This window comes from Lates calcarifer, linkage group LG3 (assembly GCF_001640805.2).
Source record: "Lates calcarifer isolate ASB-BC8 linkage group LG3, TLL_Latcal_v3, whole genome shotgun sequence".
Classification (NCBI taxonomy): Eukaryota; Metazoa; Chordata; class Actinopteri; family Centropomidae; genus Lates; species Lates calcarifer.
Window position 1 is genome coordinate 1,473,918 of NC_066835.1, and position 19,377 is coordinate 1,493,294.

At 38.9% G+C, this 19,377-nt stretch overlaps 1 protein-coding gene across 1 annotated transcript; it reads left to right on the forward strand.

Annotated features, from left to right (window-relative positions):
- The first annotated feature begins 4,748 nt into the window (after nt 1-4,748).
- On the forward strand, nt 4,749-19,377 carry LOC108896193 (anillin-like). The gene is given in 26 exon segments (XM_051069130.1): nt 4,749-4,924; nt 6,540-6,690; nt 7,053-7,478; nt 7,630-7,952; nt 8,972-9,332; nt 10,579-10,781; nt 10,876-10,974; nt 10,976-10,984; nt 11,102-11,213; nt 12,458-12,750; nt 12,838-12,986; nt 13,091-13,232; nt 13,422-13,557; nt 13,972-14,154; nt 14,379-14,505; nt 14,749-14,797; nt 15,224-15,277; nt 15,380-15,424; nt 15,632-15,664; nt 15,774-15,792; nt 15,894-16,006; nt 16,288-16,341; nt 16,644-16,730; nt 16,821-16,928; nt 17,677-17,849; nt 17,975-19,377. Coding segments are annotated over 26 exon segments (3,582 nt in total). The 5' UTR covers nt 4,749-4,906; the 3' UTR covers nt 18,090-19,377.

Sequence of the window (19,377 nt, forward strand, 5' to 3'; positions counted from 1 at the left end):
TTATGCATAACACTTCAAGAACCGTGTGCTTACAGTATGCTGCCGCTCAGTGAAGTCCACATTTCCATGACTGAGGTGACTGTCTCAAGTCCAAGTCTCACTCACTACAGCTCTGACTGAGAGCATATGAAATGTTGTCTCTAAAGGCTAAAGTTCATATTGCTGCCACCTCCCTTGTATTAGGGTAAATTAATGTGAACAGGTATCTCCAGCACTAAGATAAGTGCAGTAAAAGTAGAATTTCACTCAAGTAAACTACCAGTACCAGTACTTTTGTTTTTTGATTTTTCAGCACTCTTGCCCTTGATTCAACCCTCCTTGGATCCCTGCCACACTGTTACTAATTGCTGAAACACATCTGTCTTTGGTATGTGGTTCTATGAAAATCATTTATGTTCCCATGAGATTTTTGTGACATACAGTCTGAGCTGACTGCACTGTGCCATATAGGCCAGTGATGTGATTTCAAAATACAATAAATCTATGGGGTTTCAGTGACTTTAGTCTGTAAAAAGTGTTTGAATGATGAAGGCGAGCCTCCCTAATGAAGTATTTCACCTAACATAAAGGGACTGGGGGAGGGGGGGTCAATATTTTTGAGTGCACACAGATGTTTTGAAATGCTTCGATTTAGTATCATGTAATTTCCCCCACTTTATGCAATCATTTAACTGAAGCTAAAGTTTAGAAATGACTGACCTGTACTAAACACAATAATATAACATTATAGTGTCTTCTGGTTTTCTAACATGGAGCATCAAATGCAAAAGCAAAACCATGTGGTAAAACATAAACCGCAGAAACCAAACTGAGATGTTTCCTTTTTCTGTCACTTTGTATTTCAAACACTTGTTTTTGATCAGGAACAGTCTGATCATGACAAAACTCTCTGGAGAAACGTGCTTCACTTGGAGTTTGTCACGTGGAAGTTCAGAGTTTTCTTGGCTGCAAAGGAAAACACAAGAGGAGAAAAACTTCAGTTATTTTCTCAAGTTATTACATGTACAGCTGCTTTCAGACTGCTTTTCAGAGAGGCTAGTTTCCTACCTTTTATATGTGAGTGTTCACTCTTCATAATGTCCTCCACCTCCTCTCCTCTCCTCTCCTCTCCTCTCCTCTTCTTTTTAATGTCTTTTTTCCTCATCTCTTCATGTCTCTTTTCTTCTCTAAATGTTTCTCCTCTCTGCAAAAATAAATATCAGAGAAAAAGGAATAAACTTGAAATAATGAACTAAATGAACTTAGAATCTGATAAATAGATAAATGGAGGGTTTACATTTCATAATGTGTCATCTCCTCCTCTCTAATGCCCTCCATAATACCCACTGGTAAAGGCAGGTACCATGATATAAACTATATAAGATATGTCAACTACATTATCAAACTGCAAACTAATATAAATGGTATTATTCCAGTAGGAGAAGTCAACAAAGTTCTTTATAGTTAAATATGAGCTTGAACTGTGTTTTTCTTTATTGAAATTGTTATGTATGACATAACAGTGACCTTTATTTTGATGTTGTTTACTATCCAAGACAGTGTTTACAATAAGTGGATAATTCATTTGTTTTTGACCCCTAGGTCAAAAATGTTTTTCTGTCTGGACATCACCATGTTGAGTGGATGAAACCTCTCAGAGTGAGATGTAACTGTCAGAACACACGTGCTGTTAGGACGGACCTGAAGGTTCCATGGTTGCCATGGTTTTTTCAGGAGCATCTTTCAGAACCGATCATCTTTCAAACACATACAACCTCCGGACGATCAGAAGAACTTCAGGCTTTCGATTTGCACTGGCTGATTTCTTTGAGAAAGAGACTTCGAACATCGACTTTGCATCACACCTGAGCATCTACCTGCTTCCATCTACAGCTACTGTCACTGATGACGAGTTCTACCTGGAAAAGGTGAGTTTTAAACTCATGTTTTTTTTAATGCACTTTGCTGTTGACTTCAATATTGACTGCTAATATTGCCAATATTTTCAACTGCCAGAGTAAATTAGTCAAGTGGGACTGACTTTGACTGTCTTAACTAAAGTTTGCATAAAAAAAACAAATGCTAAATTCTTGGTTTGTTTCACGGTCTCCTTCAATCACCTTGAACCGTTAGCATGCTGAGCAGTAGCCCACAAATAAGATAACATGTCCATATCTTCTAACTTACACCATAAGTCATACATGTAGTGAGAGTAGTTTTAATTCTTATATATGTTTGAAGTATTTTACACACAAGGCCACAAATATTATTCAAGTTAATGTCACTGTGTCCCAAACCAATACACACCTTAACAGAGAGATTTTCTAGGAAAACTGTGAACTGTGATATGTGCCCACTTGATAAACTGTTTCCATTAACTGAATAATTGTTTAATCGATTAGTGCATTGGCGAAAATTAATTAGCAGCAATTTTTGATCATTGATTAATTGATTAATTAAATATTTTTTTAGGCAAAAGTGCCAAAAACATTCACTTGTACCAGCTTCTCAGATGTGAATATTCCCTCCCTGACATTATATACACTGAGCAATCAGCTGATTGTTGAAGACAATAATAATAATGTACTTGTGTTAAGTATGACTGGAATGCATGCCATTTATTTTCATTGTTTTATTGTGTTGTGTTTTCCTTTTATTTCAGGGATGTGTGAAAGTTAGATGATGAAAGAGGAGAGGAGAGGAGGTGGAGGTGGAGGTGGAGGTGGAGGGCAATATGATGTGAACACCCTCTCATAAAGAAGGTCAATATCCATTTAGTTACCAGATTTTAAGTTCATTTAGTTCATTATTTTAAGTTTATTCCTTTTTCTCTGCTATTTATTTTTGCACAGAGGAGAAACAATTAGAGAAGAAAAGAGACATGAAGAGATGAGGAAAAATGACATTAAAAAGAAGAGGAGAGGAGAGGAGAGGAGGTGGGGGTGATAAACCCTCTGATGTAAAAGGTTAATATTTCTTGTTATCATCAGATTTCATGCAGTGATGAATTCTACTTCTGTTTACCTGATTTCTGCATTTGAGTTTTTGGTCTTTTCTGTTTTTGTTTTAGAGAGAGGAGAGGAGGAGAGGAGGAGAGGAGGAGGTGGAGGTGGAGGGCAAAATGAAATGACCCACCTCCATCAAAAAGAAAAGAATCAGTTTATTTCATATTGTCTAAATGAAACACATGAATAATCCACCTGTTCACTGAAAATGTAACTGTTGTTGCCTTTTTCTGCAGTTTTTAGAAAGAGAAGACACAACTGAAGAGAAGAGAAAAATCAGAGGAGAGGAGAGGAGAGAGGGGGAGAGGAGGTGGGAGGACAACATGATGTGTAAACCCTCTCATGGTAAAGGTAAATATCCATTAATCTAATGTTATTACCAGATTTTATGAAGTTCATTATTCAGTTCATTATTTGATATTTTGTCTGTCATTTATTTTGCAGAGAGGAGAATTTTTTGGAAGGAGGAGAGGAGAACACACAATTGAAGAGGAGACTGAAAAGATGAGAAAAGAGAAGAGAACAATCAGAGTGGAGGAGAGGAGTGGAGGGTGGAGGGCAACATGTCATGTGAAGCCTCTGATGTAAAAGGTAAATATTTCTTGTTAGTAGTTTTTATATAATGATGAATTATACCTCTGTAAATGTTTAAGTAAAGAGAAGAGAGGAGGTTGGAGGGAATTATGAAATGTAAACCCTCTGATGTAAAAAGTAAATATCCATTTATCTATTTATCAGATTCTAAGTTCATTTAGTTCATTATTTCAAGTTTATTCCTTTTTCTCTGATATTTATTTTTGCAGAGAGGAGAAACATTTAGAGAAGAAAAGAGACATGAAGAGATGAGGAAAAAAGACAAAAAAGAAGAGAGGAGAGGAGAGGAGAGGAGAGGAGAGGAGGTGGAGGACATTATGAAGAGTGAACACTCACATATAAAAGGTAGGAAACTAGCCTCTCTGAAAAGCAGTCTGAAAGCAGCTGTACATGTAATAACTTGAGAAAATAACTGAAGTTTTTCTCCTCTTGTGTTTTCCTTTGCAGCCAAGAAAACTCTGAACTGCCACGTGACAAACTCCAAGTGAAGCACGTTTCTCCAGAGAGTTTTGTCATGATCAGACTGTTCCTGATCAAAAACAAGTGTTTGAAATACAAAGTGACAGAAAAAGGAAACATCTCAGTTTGGTTTCTATGGTTTATGTTTTACCTGTAATACTGTAATGAAATCTTGCTTGTCTGATCAGGACGAGCCCTGAAGCTTCACTGAGGCAGAAAAACCAGAGCATAAAATCTTAACAGTCCAATTCAGCTGTAAACACACAGATACAGACATAGAGGAGGACTAAGTTCTCTGACCAGTGCATGGTGGAGATAGAGAAGAAAGCAAAGAAGAGGTATTACACAGACAGTCATGACCCCTCATCAGCTTAATCATAAAACATAGACATATACATAGAAAAAAGCAGACATACACATATATATATATAGACAAAAACATAGATATGTACATAGACATATACACAGATATAGACATAAACATAGCACAAAAACATATTTTTGGCGCAAATGGAAACCCATAATGAAAGGTCTATGGATAATGCATGACAGAGTGATGTGCTGTCAAGTGAAATATTTTTTCCGTACACCCAGAGTGCGATTGGCTGACAAGTGTAAAACTCGGCTCGTTGATTCTGATTGGTCCTCAGGCGACTCGTTCAATCCTTGGAGTCTGCGCAGTACGCGCAGCGCTGAAATTCAAATTTGAACAGAAGTTGTTTTGTGCTAAGAGCCGAGAGGAGACAAGAGAAGTTGAGTGGCGCTTAGCTCGCCTCCACATGTTCTGTTTGGTTGCACATAGTAGTATACGACTCTTTTGAAATACCCAGTTGTTGAAATATTGCTCGAGTGGGGATAAATCGACCAAAATGGATCCTTTTACTGAGGTAAGCGTTAGCTAACGTTAACGTACATCTGTCATGAGGTTCAGTCGAAATAGCTGCTTTAATGTTACCTGCTAATGCTAACTTCCCTAACGTAACATCTCCTACTCTTACAGTGTTATTAGACACATGTTAGTTATGGCAGGATACCAACTTGTTTGGTTATTTCGACGCTACTTTTCATAACTAAGTAAGCTAGCATTACCAGACAGGGATTATTAGTAAGACATTGAAATAAGGACAATAAAAACGTGTTGTTTCTTTGTCTTGTCTGTCACCAGCAAACACAAATCTCACCAAAACAAATAACAGCTAGTTAGTACCTTAAGCTTCTAAAGACATTAGATGTAGTTTTCTTGGCGTTTGACCAATTGGGCTGTAATTCCTTCAAGCTGCTGATTGACTGGCTTGTTACATAGTATTTTAACATCCATATCCATGTACTTTATCAGTTCACTCAACCAAAAACGACAGTTAACTTCTCTCAAATGAAACGACTTTATGTCCATTTAAGGCGATGGAATGTGTCAGCACTGGACATGACCCAACTCGTGGGCTTCTGCTTGATTTTCTCTGTTTCTTGAAGCACTCATACTTGCTGTTGCAACCTAAGACTAGAGATGAATCTGCAAAGAAAATCTGATAACAACTGTTGTTACTCGGGTGTCCTGGCCCGTAGAGTTCAAAATTTCAGATCCAGGAACTAAAAGCAGAAGTGGCTCATTCCTGAGGAATGCTGTGAAATGTGTCAGGTTTTCCACAGGGCCTGGAGAAAGTGTATAGGCGGTGCAGTGCAGCCGCAAGAATGTGTTGAAACTTGCACAGTAAATCAGACTGTGTGACTCTGAAGAGAACAGAGGAAGGGCTGTTCTAAGCAAGACTCAGAGCCGCCTTCTTTTCATAAACACATTTAGCAAAGCCATCTTCACTGGAGTCCTTCTGCTCACTGCAATCACTGTTCTTTATCACAGTTAATGAATGAACATTAAAAATGATGACTGCACAGGAGTAGTCCTCCATTCAGTCCTTACTTGGATACACCTCAGTCTAGTGTTGTAGTAGTTTTATTGGTATATGAATTGGAAAGAACTATGACTGTCATTTATCCGAATCCAACTTTAACATACAGACATGTGACTGTTATTGATCTGCTAGGTTAATAAGCATATTTCCCACAAAATTGGAACTGTTGCTTTATGCTTACAGAAAACTCATATTTATGAACGCTTATAAGTTGCTGCTTTGAATTTTCAAGTTTCAGTTATTCCTGATGATATAGCACAAGAGGAGCTACTCTAGATTACTGTAATGGTATTGACATTTCACCTGCTGTAAGAGAATGTACAGAAAACACATTGTCTGATTGTTTGAAAAACCCTTGGTTTGAATAACAACATTTCTGCTGTACAGAGGGATGAACACAATAAAAGCAATGCCTGTGCAATAAAACCAATCCAATGGCCCTGCTATAAATAATACGTATGTGCAAATTATAAGGTAACATGTTAAGACTGTCAATTCTGTGATTTGTGTGAATTTTTGAGGCTTCAGTTTGTACTGGAGTAACAGTTCTCAAAACTCTGTTTGTCCTGCTTCTGTTTTTTGTTTGTCCAAACAGAAACTGTTGGAACGGACCCGGGCTCGCAGAGAAAACCTGCAGAAGAAAATGGCAGAGAGACCAAATGCAGCAAACAGACCGATGGTCAAAAGGCCCAGAGAGCCACTGGCTGACACCAATAGTGTGATCAGTGAGCCAGTCATTGATAAAGGTATGACCATGTTTGTTGTACTGCTAGGCTCTAAGACTTGTTCTCCATTTATATGCTGCCCTTAGGTCGTTCCTGATTGGTGACTAGGGGCTGTCGTGCTTTAGCAGTCTGGGGCCCCAAACTCTGGAATGGCTTACCTGCCATAATTTAGTTTGCTAATTTCTGTGTGAATTTTAATTTATTCCATTTTATTTTGTTTTTTAAATTGTCTTTATTGTTTTATACTTTTCTTAAGCACCTTGTAACTTGTTAAGAGAAGTCCTATATAGATAAAGGTTATCATCATAATTATTGTTGCTGTTATTGTTATTGTTGTCCTTTTGAATATCTTTGCTTATATCTCTCTACCACTTTCACCACAGTTCCGCAGGTGTCCTCCAAACCTTCTCCCTCAAAGCGGCGGTGCTCAGAGGAAAATGTCCAGCCTGCAGTTGGTGAAGAAAACCAAGAGCCGACGATGGCACGACCTTTGGCCCCTGTGGTCTCAGATCCTCCCACAGACAGGAAACCTCCACTGGCGCCAGGCAGCAGATGTTCCTCCTCCCTGGAGAAGACTGCCACACAGCCTGTTGTCCAGTCTCAGCTGGGGCATCAAAAAACTATACAGCCAGAGCCACAGAAGATAGCTGTCACCCCTGCTCCTGATAATCTGAACAGCAGAGAAGCAGAGATGGTGCCTGCCAGTCCAGCCCTCCAGAGGACCGTGGAGGATTCAGCTTCATGTGCTGCTGGCATGAAGTCACGTCTACAGAAACTAGCTGAGCAAAGAAAATGTTGGGATGGCAACAGTAAGAATATTTTATGTGCTGTTTGAGAGAATTATGCTTGATCTTTGATACAATTATTTTGATCAAGCAATCTGTATTCAAATACCCTGTCAGATATGAGGTAGTCATATAATTTGTCCCTGTCCCAACTGAATGTATTACTACTTTTCAGGCACCTCTGATACAGTTCCCCTGTCCCCGTTGAAGAGACAGGCTGAGGTCCCACCAGCTGCTGTCCCTTCTCTGACCTCAGAACCTCCAGTAGGGAGGAGAGGCCGACTGGCCAATCTCGCTGCCACTATTGGATCCTGGGAAGATGACCTAAGCCGTGCTAATATCCCCAAAGAGAATGCAAAAGAGAAGCCTGGTACAGCTTTTCCCAAGTCAGCTGTCAGAGAGGCCACTGTAGCTGTCAGCGCCAAGCCAAGTGCTGCTGGAGGCCATGTGGTGGCCAGTACAACTATGGGCAGCAAGTCCACATCCAGCTCTTCTCAGGTAGGCTTTCCTTCCTGTCGCCTCACAGCAAGACGGTTCCAGGTTTGAATTCCCTTTCACCCGGGGCCTTTCTGTGTGGAGTTTGAATGTTCTCCCTGTGCCTGTGTAGATTCCTTCTAGGTACTCCACCTTCCTCTCATAGTCCAAAGACATGCAGGTTATGTTAAGGTAGTGTAAGGCATCCTGGACAAAGACTGCTGATATGCAATTTTTCATAGCTGAAGCAAAACAAAACATAAGGTCGTAAAAACTAGCAACAGTTAATGTTTTAGATGACTGAAGACAGGCCTGTAGATTTGTATCTTAGCTAACAAGAAACGTAACTTCACGTGGCATAGCATTTCAAATTATGCATCAGTCCCACTGTACTTGTAAACTCTTGTTTTCATGTCCTAGTGTCTATAAGAGTCTTCTTAAACACTGCAAGGACAAATATCACAATACAGAGCGAATGTGTAGCTGCTTTCTGTCTTTCTCAGTAGCTGCAGAGTGCAATACTCATAACTCTTCTCCTAGTCTAACAAACATTACACCAAGAAGTGTTACCAACCTGTCAAACAGAAACAGAGCAACCTCTGCGTCTGTTTTCAGGCCTTTCAGCTCCCAGAGGTCTCTCCACTGTTGGAAAGCTACACCATTGTTGACATGGGTCTTCCCCCTGGCCTCATTATAACCTTTCCTCTTTGGGTGTTGCCATTACCACGTCTATGCTCTGTAGCGTTTGCATGCAGCAGAATTTCCACCTCTCTCACTCCCACTGTCTCCTTTATAACCCCTGCACCATCATAAATCACTGTGCAGTCTTAACACTTAAAATGTTACTCAAACTGTACTTGTTCTTATTCCACTGTCTCACTAATACCTGAGATAACACTGCCCAGCACCACTGTAGCCCCTTGCATTGTTGAACACCAGTGTTTTCAATTTGAATGCCCTGCCTACTAGGCCACCAGGATGTTCCAACGTGTGCTGTTTTTGAATATGCTTTATAGAGACGTGTCTGTTGTATGTTTTCTCAGCATGCTGTGTGTTCTCCGGTCAAGCCGAGCCAAGTGCTTTCCCCGGGCCCTCAGAAAGCTGTCATTCCTGTAGCCACACCAACGCTTCAGTCAGTAACCAGTCCTCAGAAGAGTTCCAACCAGGGGATGACTTTCACCTCTAGTCCTCAGAAGAGCTACAGCCATGGATCAGCCTTTCCGTCCAGTCCCCAGAAGGCCGGTCCCTCCACCTCAACACCTGTGCCTCAAAGCCCTCTGAAAAATCAGGTCCTCTCCAGGGGTCTCAACATCACTGCAAGCCCCCAGAAGCCAGAGCTTTGTGCCAAGCCCGCCATTGTTGGCCCCTCTGTCCATCAGGAAAAGGCATCTGCTGGGGGACCTGGTGAGTTCTTTTTCAGTTCATTTAGGAATTATTTTACAAAGTCACAACTACTTTGAAAAACACATGAAGTTGTATTGTATAATTACTCGTACTGTATAATAATACAAAAATGTTAATTTATAGCAATTCTTGTCAACAAGGGGAAAATTGATTCACCCAAAAATCCAAGCCTTTAATGGCTATATGATTAACAAAAGATCATCATGTGTAAAGCCTTTATACTTTTTTCCTCATTTTTATTCGATCATGCACCACAAACATCTTCCTAAGCACTTCTAAAGTTATGTTTTCACTTGATCTGGTCTCTTTATAAGGTGGATTAAAACTGAGGAATTTATATTCTTGTTGGTTTTGTGGACAAATACAGTCCAGATTGCAAATATTTGGACAGTTACACATTTATGTTCCTCAAGCTCTGTGGCAGCACATTCAGTTTAAAATAAAATAATGGATACTACAAGTGCCAGGTCTCAGCTTTCATTTGAGTAGTTTTATATCAGAGAGCTCACACATGGCTCAGAGCTGATTGAGTGCTGCCATTTAGATTGAGGTGGAGTTGTCTGCCAGTATAAGGAGTAAAGAGGTGACCATGCAGGTGAAGAAGATAATAATGAGGCTCAGGAGGAAAGCAAAAATCTTAGAGATAGTTGGTTTGCCCAAATCAACAATTGACTACTTTGTACAAAAAGCAGATGGGCACAGCAAAACTATAAAACGGCAAACAACCTGATATATTGTGGAGTGCAAGTCTTGTGGCTGAGAAAATAATTTGCATGTTAAAGAAAACCCCATTAATGTTAATTTAAGAATGCTTTTCAGGATGTAGACAGACACGTTCCATGTCAGTGGTCAAGAGAAAAATGAATTAAAGGGGGTTGATAGAAGATTTTTCTTTCACTTATCAATTATGAATATACTCATCAAAAATTATTAAGCTAGATTCTCTGTGTAACATGGTGCTGTTAAATGGTATGCACTTTCCACCATTTTCTCAGTGGGAGATTGTACTTGCTTTACCCAAATTACAATTTTATTCTAAATTGAATGTGTTGAAGCACCAGAGCATGACGAACAGAAAATGTGTAATGATCCAAAGATGTATGGTCTGGAGTGTAGGATTACAATTATCCTCAATCTTATAGTTATGCAAGTATTTTAAATCATATGTTAAAGATAGATTTGGCTTTGTTGATGTTGTAGTAAGTTTCCTTCACATGTATGAAAGAAAATGCTGCTTTCCTTTCAGGTGTAAAATCTTTCCTGGAGCGCTTTGGAGAGAGGTGCCAGGAGCGTACCAACCAGAGTTCTCCAGCAGGGGGCACTGCCCAGGCCAAGCCTTCCACTGTAACTCCATCAGTCACACCAAACACCAAACTGGTACAGGAGAGACTCAGGGCTGCCCAGGCTGCAAACACAACCACTTCTGATCTCACCCAAAGACAGAAGATGGTAGATTAATGTTACAGATACTATACAGTATCCTTTTGTTGTTGTGATCATTTTAATAACAAAATGAGATTAAATCCAGTGCCTCACATTTCAGGAGCGGGAGTCTGAGCTGGCTCAAATTCGCAATCGCTTCCAGAAGGGGAACAATATGTGGAAAAACAGAGATGAAGCAACAGAAACCAAGAAGAACTCCAGATATCAAGGTTGGCTGACAAACCTGTGTCTGACAGACAAATAAAGTTGCTCTGTTTGACATCTCACAAAATAGTTTTCCTTTCATAGCACAGAACATTATATTAAACAAATAACATGCTTCATAGGAACAGCTTGTCAAGCCTGTGGAGAGTGAAGCTGCCCTATGTGAGCCAGAGGATGAACCTACAGCACTGTCTACTGAGAAAACTGGTAACCCCACCATGTTAACTCCTGCAGGTACTCCATGATATTTCAGATACTTATATACTTATATACTTACTATATTGTCCAGAGTGGTCAATAAATAAAGGTGACCATATGCCAAAGTGTATTTCAAAGCTATTTTGTGTTCTGCATAATTTAAATTTCATAGGACTATGCATTTGCCAGCCTGTTTTCCAAGTGGAGTGATGGTGCCAGTAGAATATGATGTAACCCCATCAAAGAATACACTGTGTCAACAGAGCTGTGCCTAAAGAGAAAATACAGAATTATTATCACAACTTGCTGGCTGAAACTAATTCAGCAAAACTTAAATCAATGCCTAGATGGAGCTACCAGTGTTTTGTGTGGAAGGGCTGACACAACTGACTAAATATGTGTTTACAGTCTGAATTATCATATAGTCAAATATCTCAATTTCTGTATGTATGTATTTCTATCTATGTCTCTTTTCCAGTTCTAATTGGTTTGAAGATTTTTCAGTGAGGTTAAAGCGACAATGACAAAATAATTACACCTCTCTCTCAGGCATTAGGGCTGAACAATTTTGGGAAGATATCTAATTGTAATCTAATATTGCGATTTGATTTGTGATATAATTTTGTTGTACTGCTCTGTGTACTAATCCAAGGATGAGAATATATATGAATCTAAAATGTATTTATTCTAACAATAAATTGTATAGAAGAAACACATAAGGAACCATAGAACAATTCTCACATAACAAACAGTAGCACTACGTTCTCTTGGCTTCTTTGCAGTCACTTTACATCAGTCATACTGCTGCCTGTGGTGATTTTTCAAATGCTGATACACTGAGAGGGAATGACAGCAGACTGACAGGCACACAGAGAGCTGGTAGAGACAGACACAGCTGATTAAAACACAAGATCTGGTTGTAAAGTTTACAGCCTGTCGCGCTGTTGCTCCTGCAGAGCTCTGTGTGAACTGTGAGGTAGCTTAAAAAAAAAAAAGAGGTATAAGGACTCGTCCACTGAATTTCTGTTATAAAAAAATAATCGCAGTCTTTGCGGTTTGCAAATTGCATTTGTTCAAATTGCAATTTTGGTTAAAATTCATTAAAATAAATTGTTCAGCCCTACCTGACATTTGATAGAAATCTTCTCTATTATGTTGCAAAGATAAAGCTTTTTGTAGCTAGCTCAGCCTGTAAGTCCATTCAGTTTGAAGTAAAAAGATGGCTTTGAATGTCACAGTAAGTTTGAGAATTAAGTGTCCCTTCTGTAATGTGTTGGCAGTCTCACCACCAGCACAGACATCCAGTCCTCTGAGGGTGGATACTGTAGAGAAACCAACTGATGAAATACCAGAAAAAGAGGAAGTGGTCACAGAGATAGAGATGAATGTGGACCAGTCCTTCAACTCTGCAGTCATCACTGAGCTGTTTGATGGAGTCCTGGAGCAGAGTGAAGATCAGGATCAGGATGAGGATGAGGAGGAAGACGCTTTGAATATCTCCTCCATGTCCCTCCTCACTCCACTGGCAGAGACTGTGGCTGCTGTGGTGAGCAGTCCAGAGAGGAGAATGATGGTAGGCACCAACATTGCATCTGTCTACCAGTGTTAGGCAAACAAGAAACATCTTATTAATAATTCCGTTCTTTATGTCTTTGTGCAGACGTCAACTCCAGCCAGTTCATTCATTATGAAGAACAAAACTCCAGACAATGTTTCCAAACCTAGCAAATTCCAGAGAACTAACATGATACGGACTGCCTCTTCAGACAGTGTAGAGGCCTCAGATGAAGACCATAAACTGCCTTACAGGTGAATGTTCCCACGTAGCACTCTGATGCATGCTAAAGTTGCCCACCCTTGCTTTTACAGTAAATGTCAATCTTAATATGTATATTTGTTTTTGTGTGTATTAGCATTGATGCATACAGGTCCACCAGAGTGAAAGAGATTGAGAGACCCAATGTGAAGCAGGTTATTGTGAGAAAAGAGGATGTTTCTCACAAATCAGAAGAGCCTATAGGATCCAGTCTCTTCAATATTAAACAGAAGATGAAGGTTTGGAATTAATGCTTTTAACTTTCCTTTTGGATTTATTTACATACATGGGGAAAAACAGGGCACATTTTCTGAAAATACACAATTCTGACAGTAGAATGAGTAAGACACAAGTTTCACACAGCTTGGTAAGTCTTTTCCTCTGTGTGATAAACAGTTTTTTTCTATCACTGCTTTATGTTTCTGTAGATTCTGACTAATGAGATAAACCTGCAGCAGACAGTTATTCATCAGGCCAGTCAGGCTCTTAACTGCTGCACAGATGAGGAGCATGGCAAAGGATCCCAGGTGGAGGCTGAGGCAGAGAGGCTGCTGCTAGTGGCAAGTGAGTTCATTCAGACAATAGACGAATACATGACTTATGCTAAGCACATTTGCATATTCCCACACATCCTGGAAAAACTGTACACACATGACTCACACATACCTATACAAGTATTCACAATGTAGCATATTTATGTTGTGTTATTAATGTGGTCTAGTAAACCCACTCAATTTGGTGTCACTTTACAAAACCTGTGTATTACTGTGATCACACAGTAATACAAATGTAACAAATGCTAAAACATGCACTGCTTCTTTTAGGCTGTTTTCAAACAAGATTTCAGCTTTGTACAAATAATAAAATCACAATTATACACCACCACTACCACCAGTCAGTATATTAAGCCCCCATATGTAGCATTTGGTGACTCCTAGTGGTAGTATCAGAACCTGAATTGCTTTCTTTTTGACTTAGTGGAGAGGAGGGAGGCACTGAAGGCGGAGCTGGACCGTCTGAGAGGAGGTCCAGCAGGACAGAAAAAGGCCTCTGCAGTCCCAGAATCCACCAGCATGTCTGCCTCGAAGGGCTCCATCACCCTTCAGGAGTTACGTCTGCCCCTCAAGGCAGACTTTGTCTGCTCCACTGCCAACAAGCCAGGTAGGCTCAACATGCAGTCATTTAGTCACACTCCACCTATTCAATTTAAATAGACTTGTATTGATATTAGTGTTAGCAATGTAAACTACAAATGTGACCAATTCTTGTTCATACCTTCAGAGTACTGTAAGTTTTGAAAATTAATTATAGTTGTAGTCCTTTTCATTTGGATTTAGTCACTATCACTGTATTTATTGTAATGATAGTTAATCAATATTTTTCAGAGTCAACCAAACATTCCTTCTTCATCATGATGCGGGCTGGAGCAGAGAACACTGTGGCTACTCCGCTGGCCAGCACACACCGCGGCCTCAGTGGAGACACCCTCACCTTCCCTACCAAGTTCACCATGTAAGTCAAACACTTTGATTGTATTTCATACTTTTGTCACGATAATGTTTAGTTTGATTATTTAGCTAAATGTACTGTTAAAGAAGTTAGTAATTATTAGTCAGTGCTGAACAGGGAACAGGTCAGCTGTTGATTCTGATAAACATTTTAATCAGACCCAGTGATGTTGCACATTGAATATGATTATAGTGATCATGATTGTTGAATATTGACAAGAGATACTCCTATCACTTTTACTTTCAGATCTGATGTCTCCAGTGACTTTGTAATTGATATTGAGGTGTACTGCCTGGTGAGTGTCTCCAAAATTAGAATACTGTGACCACATATACTCGGTAGTTTCTAGGCTTGCACTTTGTAAACAAAGCCTCAAAAACCTCTTGCACCTTTCAATACATAATACAGCTATGAAATTCTAGACATTCATCTCCTCTGTTCCAGATCTACTTCTTATAGGATAAAAATGAAATTCTTAAGTTTTGTGAAAATACTTAAGTCTTATAACTGAAATCTCATAAGTAGATAAATGCACAGTTAACAGCATAAGACACACTCATCCCTTTTCCTGTCTGTATATTTTCATATTTCTGCCATTGAAACATATTTTTTTGTATATTTACATATCCTAAAATAGTTAACATATGTTATGTGTTTTAGTATTGGAATCACTAATTACTGACACATTACCATCTTATACATTGACTAATGACACCATCAGGTGCAGAAACGTGAGGTTTGCAGTGACAAAAAGAAGAAAACCAACAAATCAAAGGTAAATCCCCTGTTGTTTTTTACCACATGGAAAAAAAACACTGTTATCTCATGGAAGGAATGAGTTTAAAGTGTGTGTGTGTGTGTGTGTGTGTGTGTCCAGATTATCTGGAGACAGGTTCATGAGGCACATGATCTGTGTATGTCGGTATGAATACTTTCTGTATCAAATCTCTCACGTCTTGGTGGGTGTGCACCATGTTTCAAAATGCTAAATTATGTCTCTGCACAGCTTCAGGTGGTTGTTTCTTTTAGTGGGAAAGAAGACACATATTCCTCTGGCAGATCATAGTGTCTTTCCCTATTTCAAGTTGGTGGCAAAAAATTACAGTTTGCTTTACTTTTTTCCTTCTAGGCTATCACTCCAAAGAGATTCCTTGGCATTACTGTAAGTGTTTGAAATGTATTTTCTGCTGCCCATCAAACTTTTTTTTTACCCAAGAATTTTAATTTTCAGTTTGATTTGAATTGACAGTTTTCCTTCTTTTGTTTTGCAGAAAAGTGGACAGACACCAGGTTTGTCAAAAATACATATAAAATCAATATAAACAATTGTTTGTACTGATGAGTCAAATGTAATGTAAGCTTCATATGTGTTAAAAACCTTTCATCTGTAGTTGTAGCCAGTCCAGGAGGCCCCAATGCTGTTCGCTCCAGTAACTTCGTCCTGGTTGGATCACACAAGCTCACTCTGTGCTCTATTGGAAAAAACAAATTTCCTTTGGAGAAGGTATAGAATCCATTACTGTCATTTTCAGATTCTTCTAGTGTCTTTCCGTATTCACACTTTCCTAGCACTTCAGTTTTCTTCGTTATTCTGCATTTCATAAGTGGCTGGCCTTTGTTTGAAGACGCATTATCCGTGTATGATGCTAACAAGTAGCTCACTTGGAGTATAGTCTTATTTCTGTACACAGGCTTTACAGAGACTCTCAGTAACCCTGTTTGATCTCATCGAACAGTACGTTCTGCCTGTGCATTCATTCACCTGCCTTGATATCTTTCTTTTAGATCAAATATGAAGGATGTGAAAGAGAACTACTCAGTGGCATGTTTCATTCCAAGGTTACTACTTGTCCTATTGTCTCTTATTTCTTTGGTTATTTTTGTGTGGGGAAGGGTGAACACACTGTAAGATTGAACACTCTGAACTGCAGTATATTGTCGTTACATAACATGATCAGCTTAATCCGATAACAAACCTGCTCTCATTAGGGGATGTAAAATTGCTTTTTGTCTCTGTTCATGCTTGTCAGGTGCTTTTTAAGCAGCTGGTCTTAACCATCTTAAAATTTGCATTTTAATCTTTGACTACATCTTGTGTCTTACACATTTTTGAATTTAATTTTCTCCACTGTAATTTCTAGGTCCCATTCTTGTGCCCCCTGGAGGGACACATATACCTCAAGATGCAGTGTGAAGTTGGCTCAAAGGTGGAGGAGAGGGGCTTCTTGGTGAGTTCCAGCAGATCAAATAATCACCATAGATGGAATAACTCCAAGGCAGGAAGTACAGTTGTAATCACTTTTTTTGTTAAACCCCAGACGATGTTTGAAGATGTTAGTGGATTTGGAGCCTGGCACAGGAGGTGGTGTGTCCTATCAGGATACTACATCTCCTACTGGACCTATCCAGATGATGAGAAGCGCAAGGTAACTGTCATTAAAGAGCTTATTTATTTAATTTAGTCATGGACCAGTGGTTCCTGCTCTTTGTATAGATATTAGTTTTGTTTTTAAAAATACTTGACATTAAAGGAAAACTTCTGAACATTTCAGCCTGGTGTATTTCTGTAAGCCTGGCTATTGTAACTCTGTGCTCTTCATGTCTGTTATTTTAAAATGACAAAATTCACAGTATGCAGTTCTCGTAGATTGCCACTAGATGATAAAGAGACGCTAGTTGTGGCTATTTGACCACAAACTGACCATAGTACTAGCAGCAAGGAACTTTTTATATGTTTTAATGGCTTTTTCTTACTGTATGGAGAGATGACCCTTGCCATATTTATGGGCCATATTTAGCTTGGTATCCTCAGTTTTTTGGTGCTGGATAGTTGCTGACAAACCAGAGTAGAATTGACTCAGACTCAGTATACAGTATCTGAATATGAGAATGTGCATGGAGTGATGAAAAACCAGGAGATCCACCGATATCAAACACATTAGAGTGAAGGTGGTCCAAAAAAAGGAGCAACTTTTTGTTGCCAAAAGGGCTTGTTGGCAATTTTCTCAATCCTTTGGCTTTGAAACCATCATCAGGAGCAGGTAGATAGAACTGTACTGATGGCACTTAGCATTGGAAATAAGGGCAAAGTAAATACATATCAGATAATTCTGACAGTGTTTGAGACCTGATGTGTCTGTGTTGAGCTTTTTTGTTTGTTTTTTTCTGCGGCAGAATCCCATTGGTCGCATCAACCTGGCTAACTGCACCAGTAAGACAGTGGATCCAGCCAACAGAGAGTTTTGTGCCAGACCAAACACGTTTGAGCTTATCACAGTCAGACCACAAAGAGAGGATGACAAAGAGACACTAGTCAGTCAGTGCAAGAATACCATGTGTGTCACCAAGTAAGTACTTATTATTATTATTATTATTCACATATTAATATATATACATAACGTCAATGTAATTATAGTGTGACTATAGGTAAAAGTGACTCTGCATTACTGAATATTGTTTGTTTTCTGTGCAGAAACTGGCTTAGTGCTGACACTAAAGATGAGAGAAATCTGTGGATGAAGAAACTGAACCAGATTCTGGTGGATCTGCGTATGTGGCAACCAGACGCCTGTTACAGGCCACTGTAATTACCGCACTTTGTCACAACCAGTCCTTTTATCTTTTGGACTATCTCAGTGACACATACAATTACAAAGTGCAATACGGGATGAGAACTGTTTTTTTTTTTTTTTTGCTTGTGGATATTTAACAGGAGATGAGTAATCAAACACATAAGTTATAGAGCAGAGGAGACTAAATAAAGCCATACATTTGAAATATTTCAGTACAGTATTTTGTGCAGGAGTCTGAGTTTCACACTATATTTTATTCGTTTCCAGCTGATTCTCTGTTTTTGGGATTGTTGAGTTATCACTTTTTTATGTTAATGCCAGTACTTGGTGTGTGTGTGACACATGATGTATGGCTTCAACTTATTTGGTTTAATTGCTGAAATCAGTATATAAATGGTGTTGAAAATATAGATGAATACTAATTTGAAGCGCCACAGCTTTATCATTGAATTAATGCTATATATATTTTATCCTGCATGACAGCACAGAACAATGCTGAAAATTTTGGTAAGTTTTCACTTTATATATTAGCTTTTAGAACTTGTGGCAGGATTTTCAAGTGTTTTCTAAATTGCCATGCACACATTTTTGATACCTTTCATTCTGTTTGCACTGTTTCATCAATGTTTATGTAACCGTTTCAGTGTGGAAGTCAAAGTTTTGGTTAAGGTTATGGTCTGTTACATATTCTGCTGTAGAGCCCAACCAAAACCAATACTGATATTTGACAGTTTAAAAAATAAGCTACAAACCGGCCAATATTATTTTTTTGTATATGACAGAGTTGTGTCCAACTATTACAGTATTTAAAAACAGGCTGTCTTTGCTCTGTGGTGGAAAAATAATGTAACAGCAACATCTTTGGTTTTCTCCAACACAGTTACTGATCAGCCAACAAATACACTGATACCAGTATATTTGTTATAAGATATCAATCTTTACTACATGTCTAATGTAAGAAAAATGTTGATCCTGTCGTCACATAAACATTTTAGACTTGGGACACCTTGTGTTGCTTATGGAGAGTATGTAACAGACTGTACAGTGACCCTGCAGGTGTATGAAAATATTTTTACTTGTGTCTAGGTAAGAGACAGTGCTTTTTCAGCATGCTGATTATCAATACATATTGACATAACTACACTGCTTTGTTTCTGCATACATTTTCATCATGAAGAATGAGAGTGAGCAAGAAATAAGTATTTTCATCATTTACTTTAACTTGCCTCTTTAATTCAAGTCTTCATTTGGCCAGGTTTATATGGATCAATGAGACTTCAATAAATACCTGCTCTGACCAAAA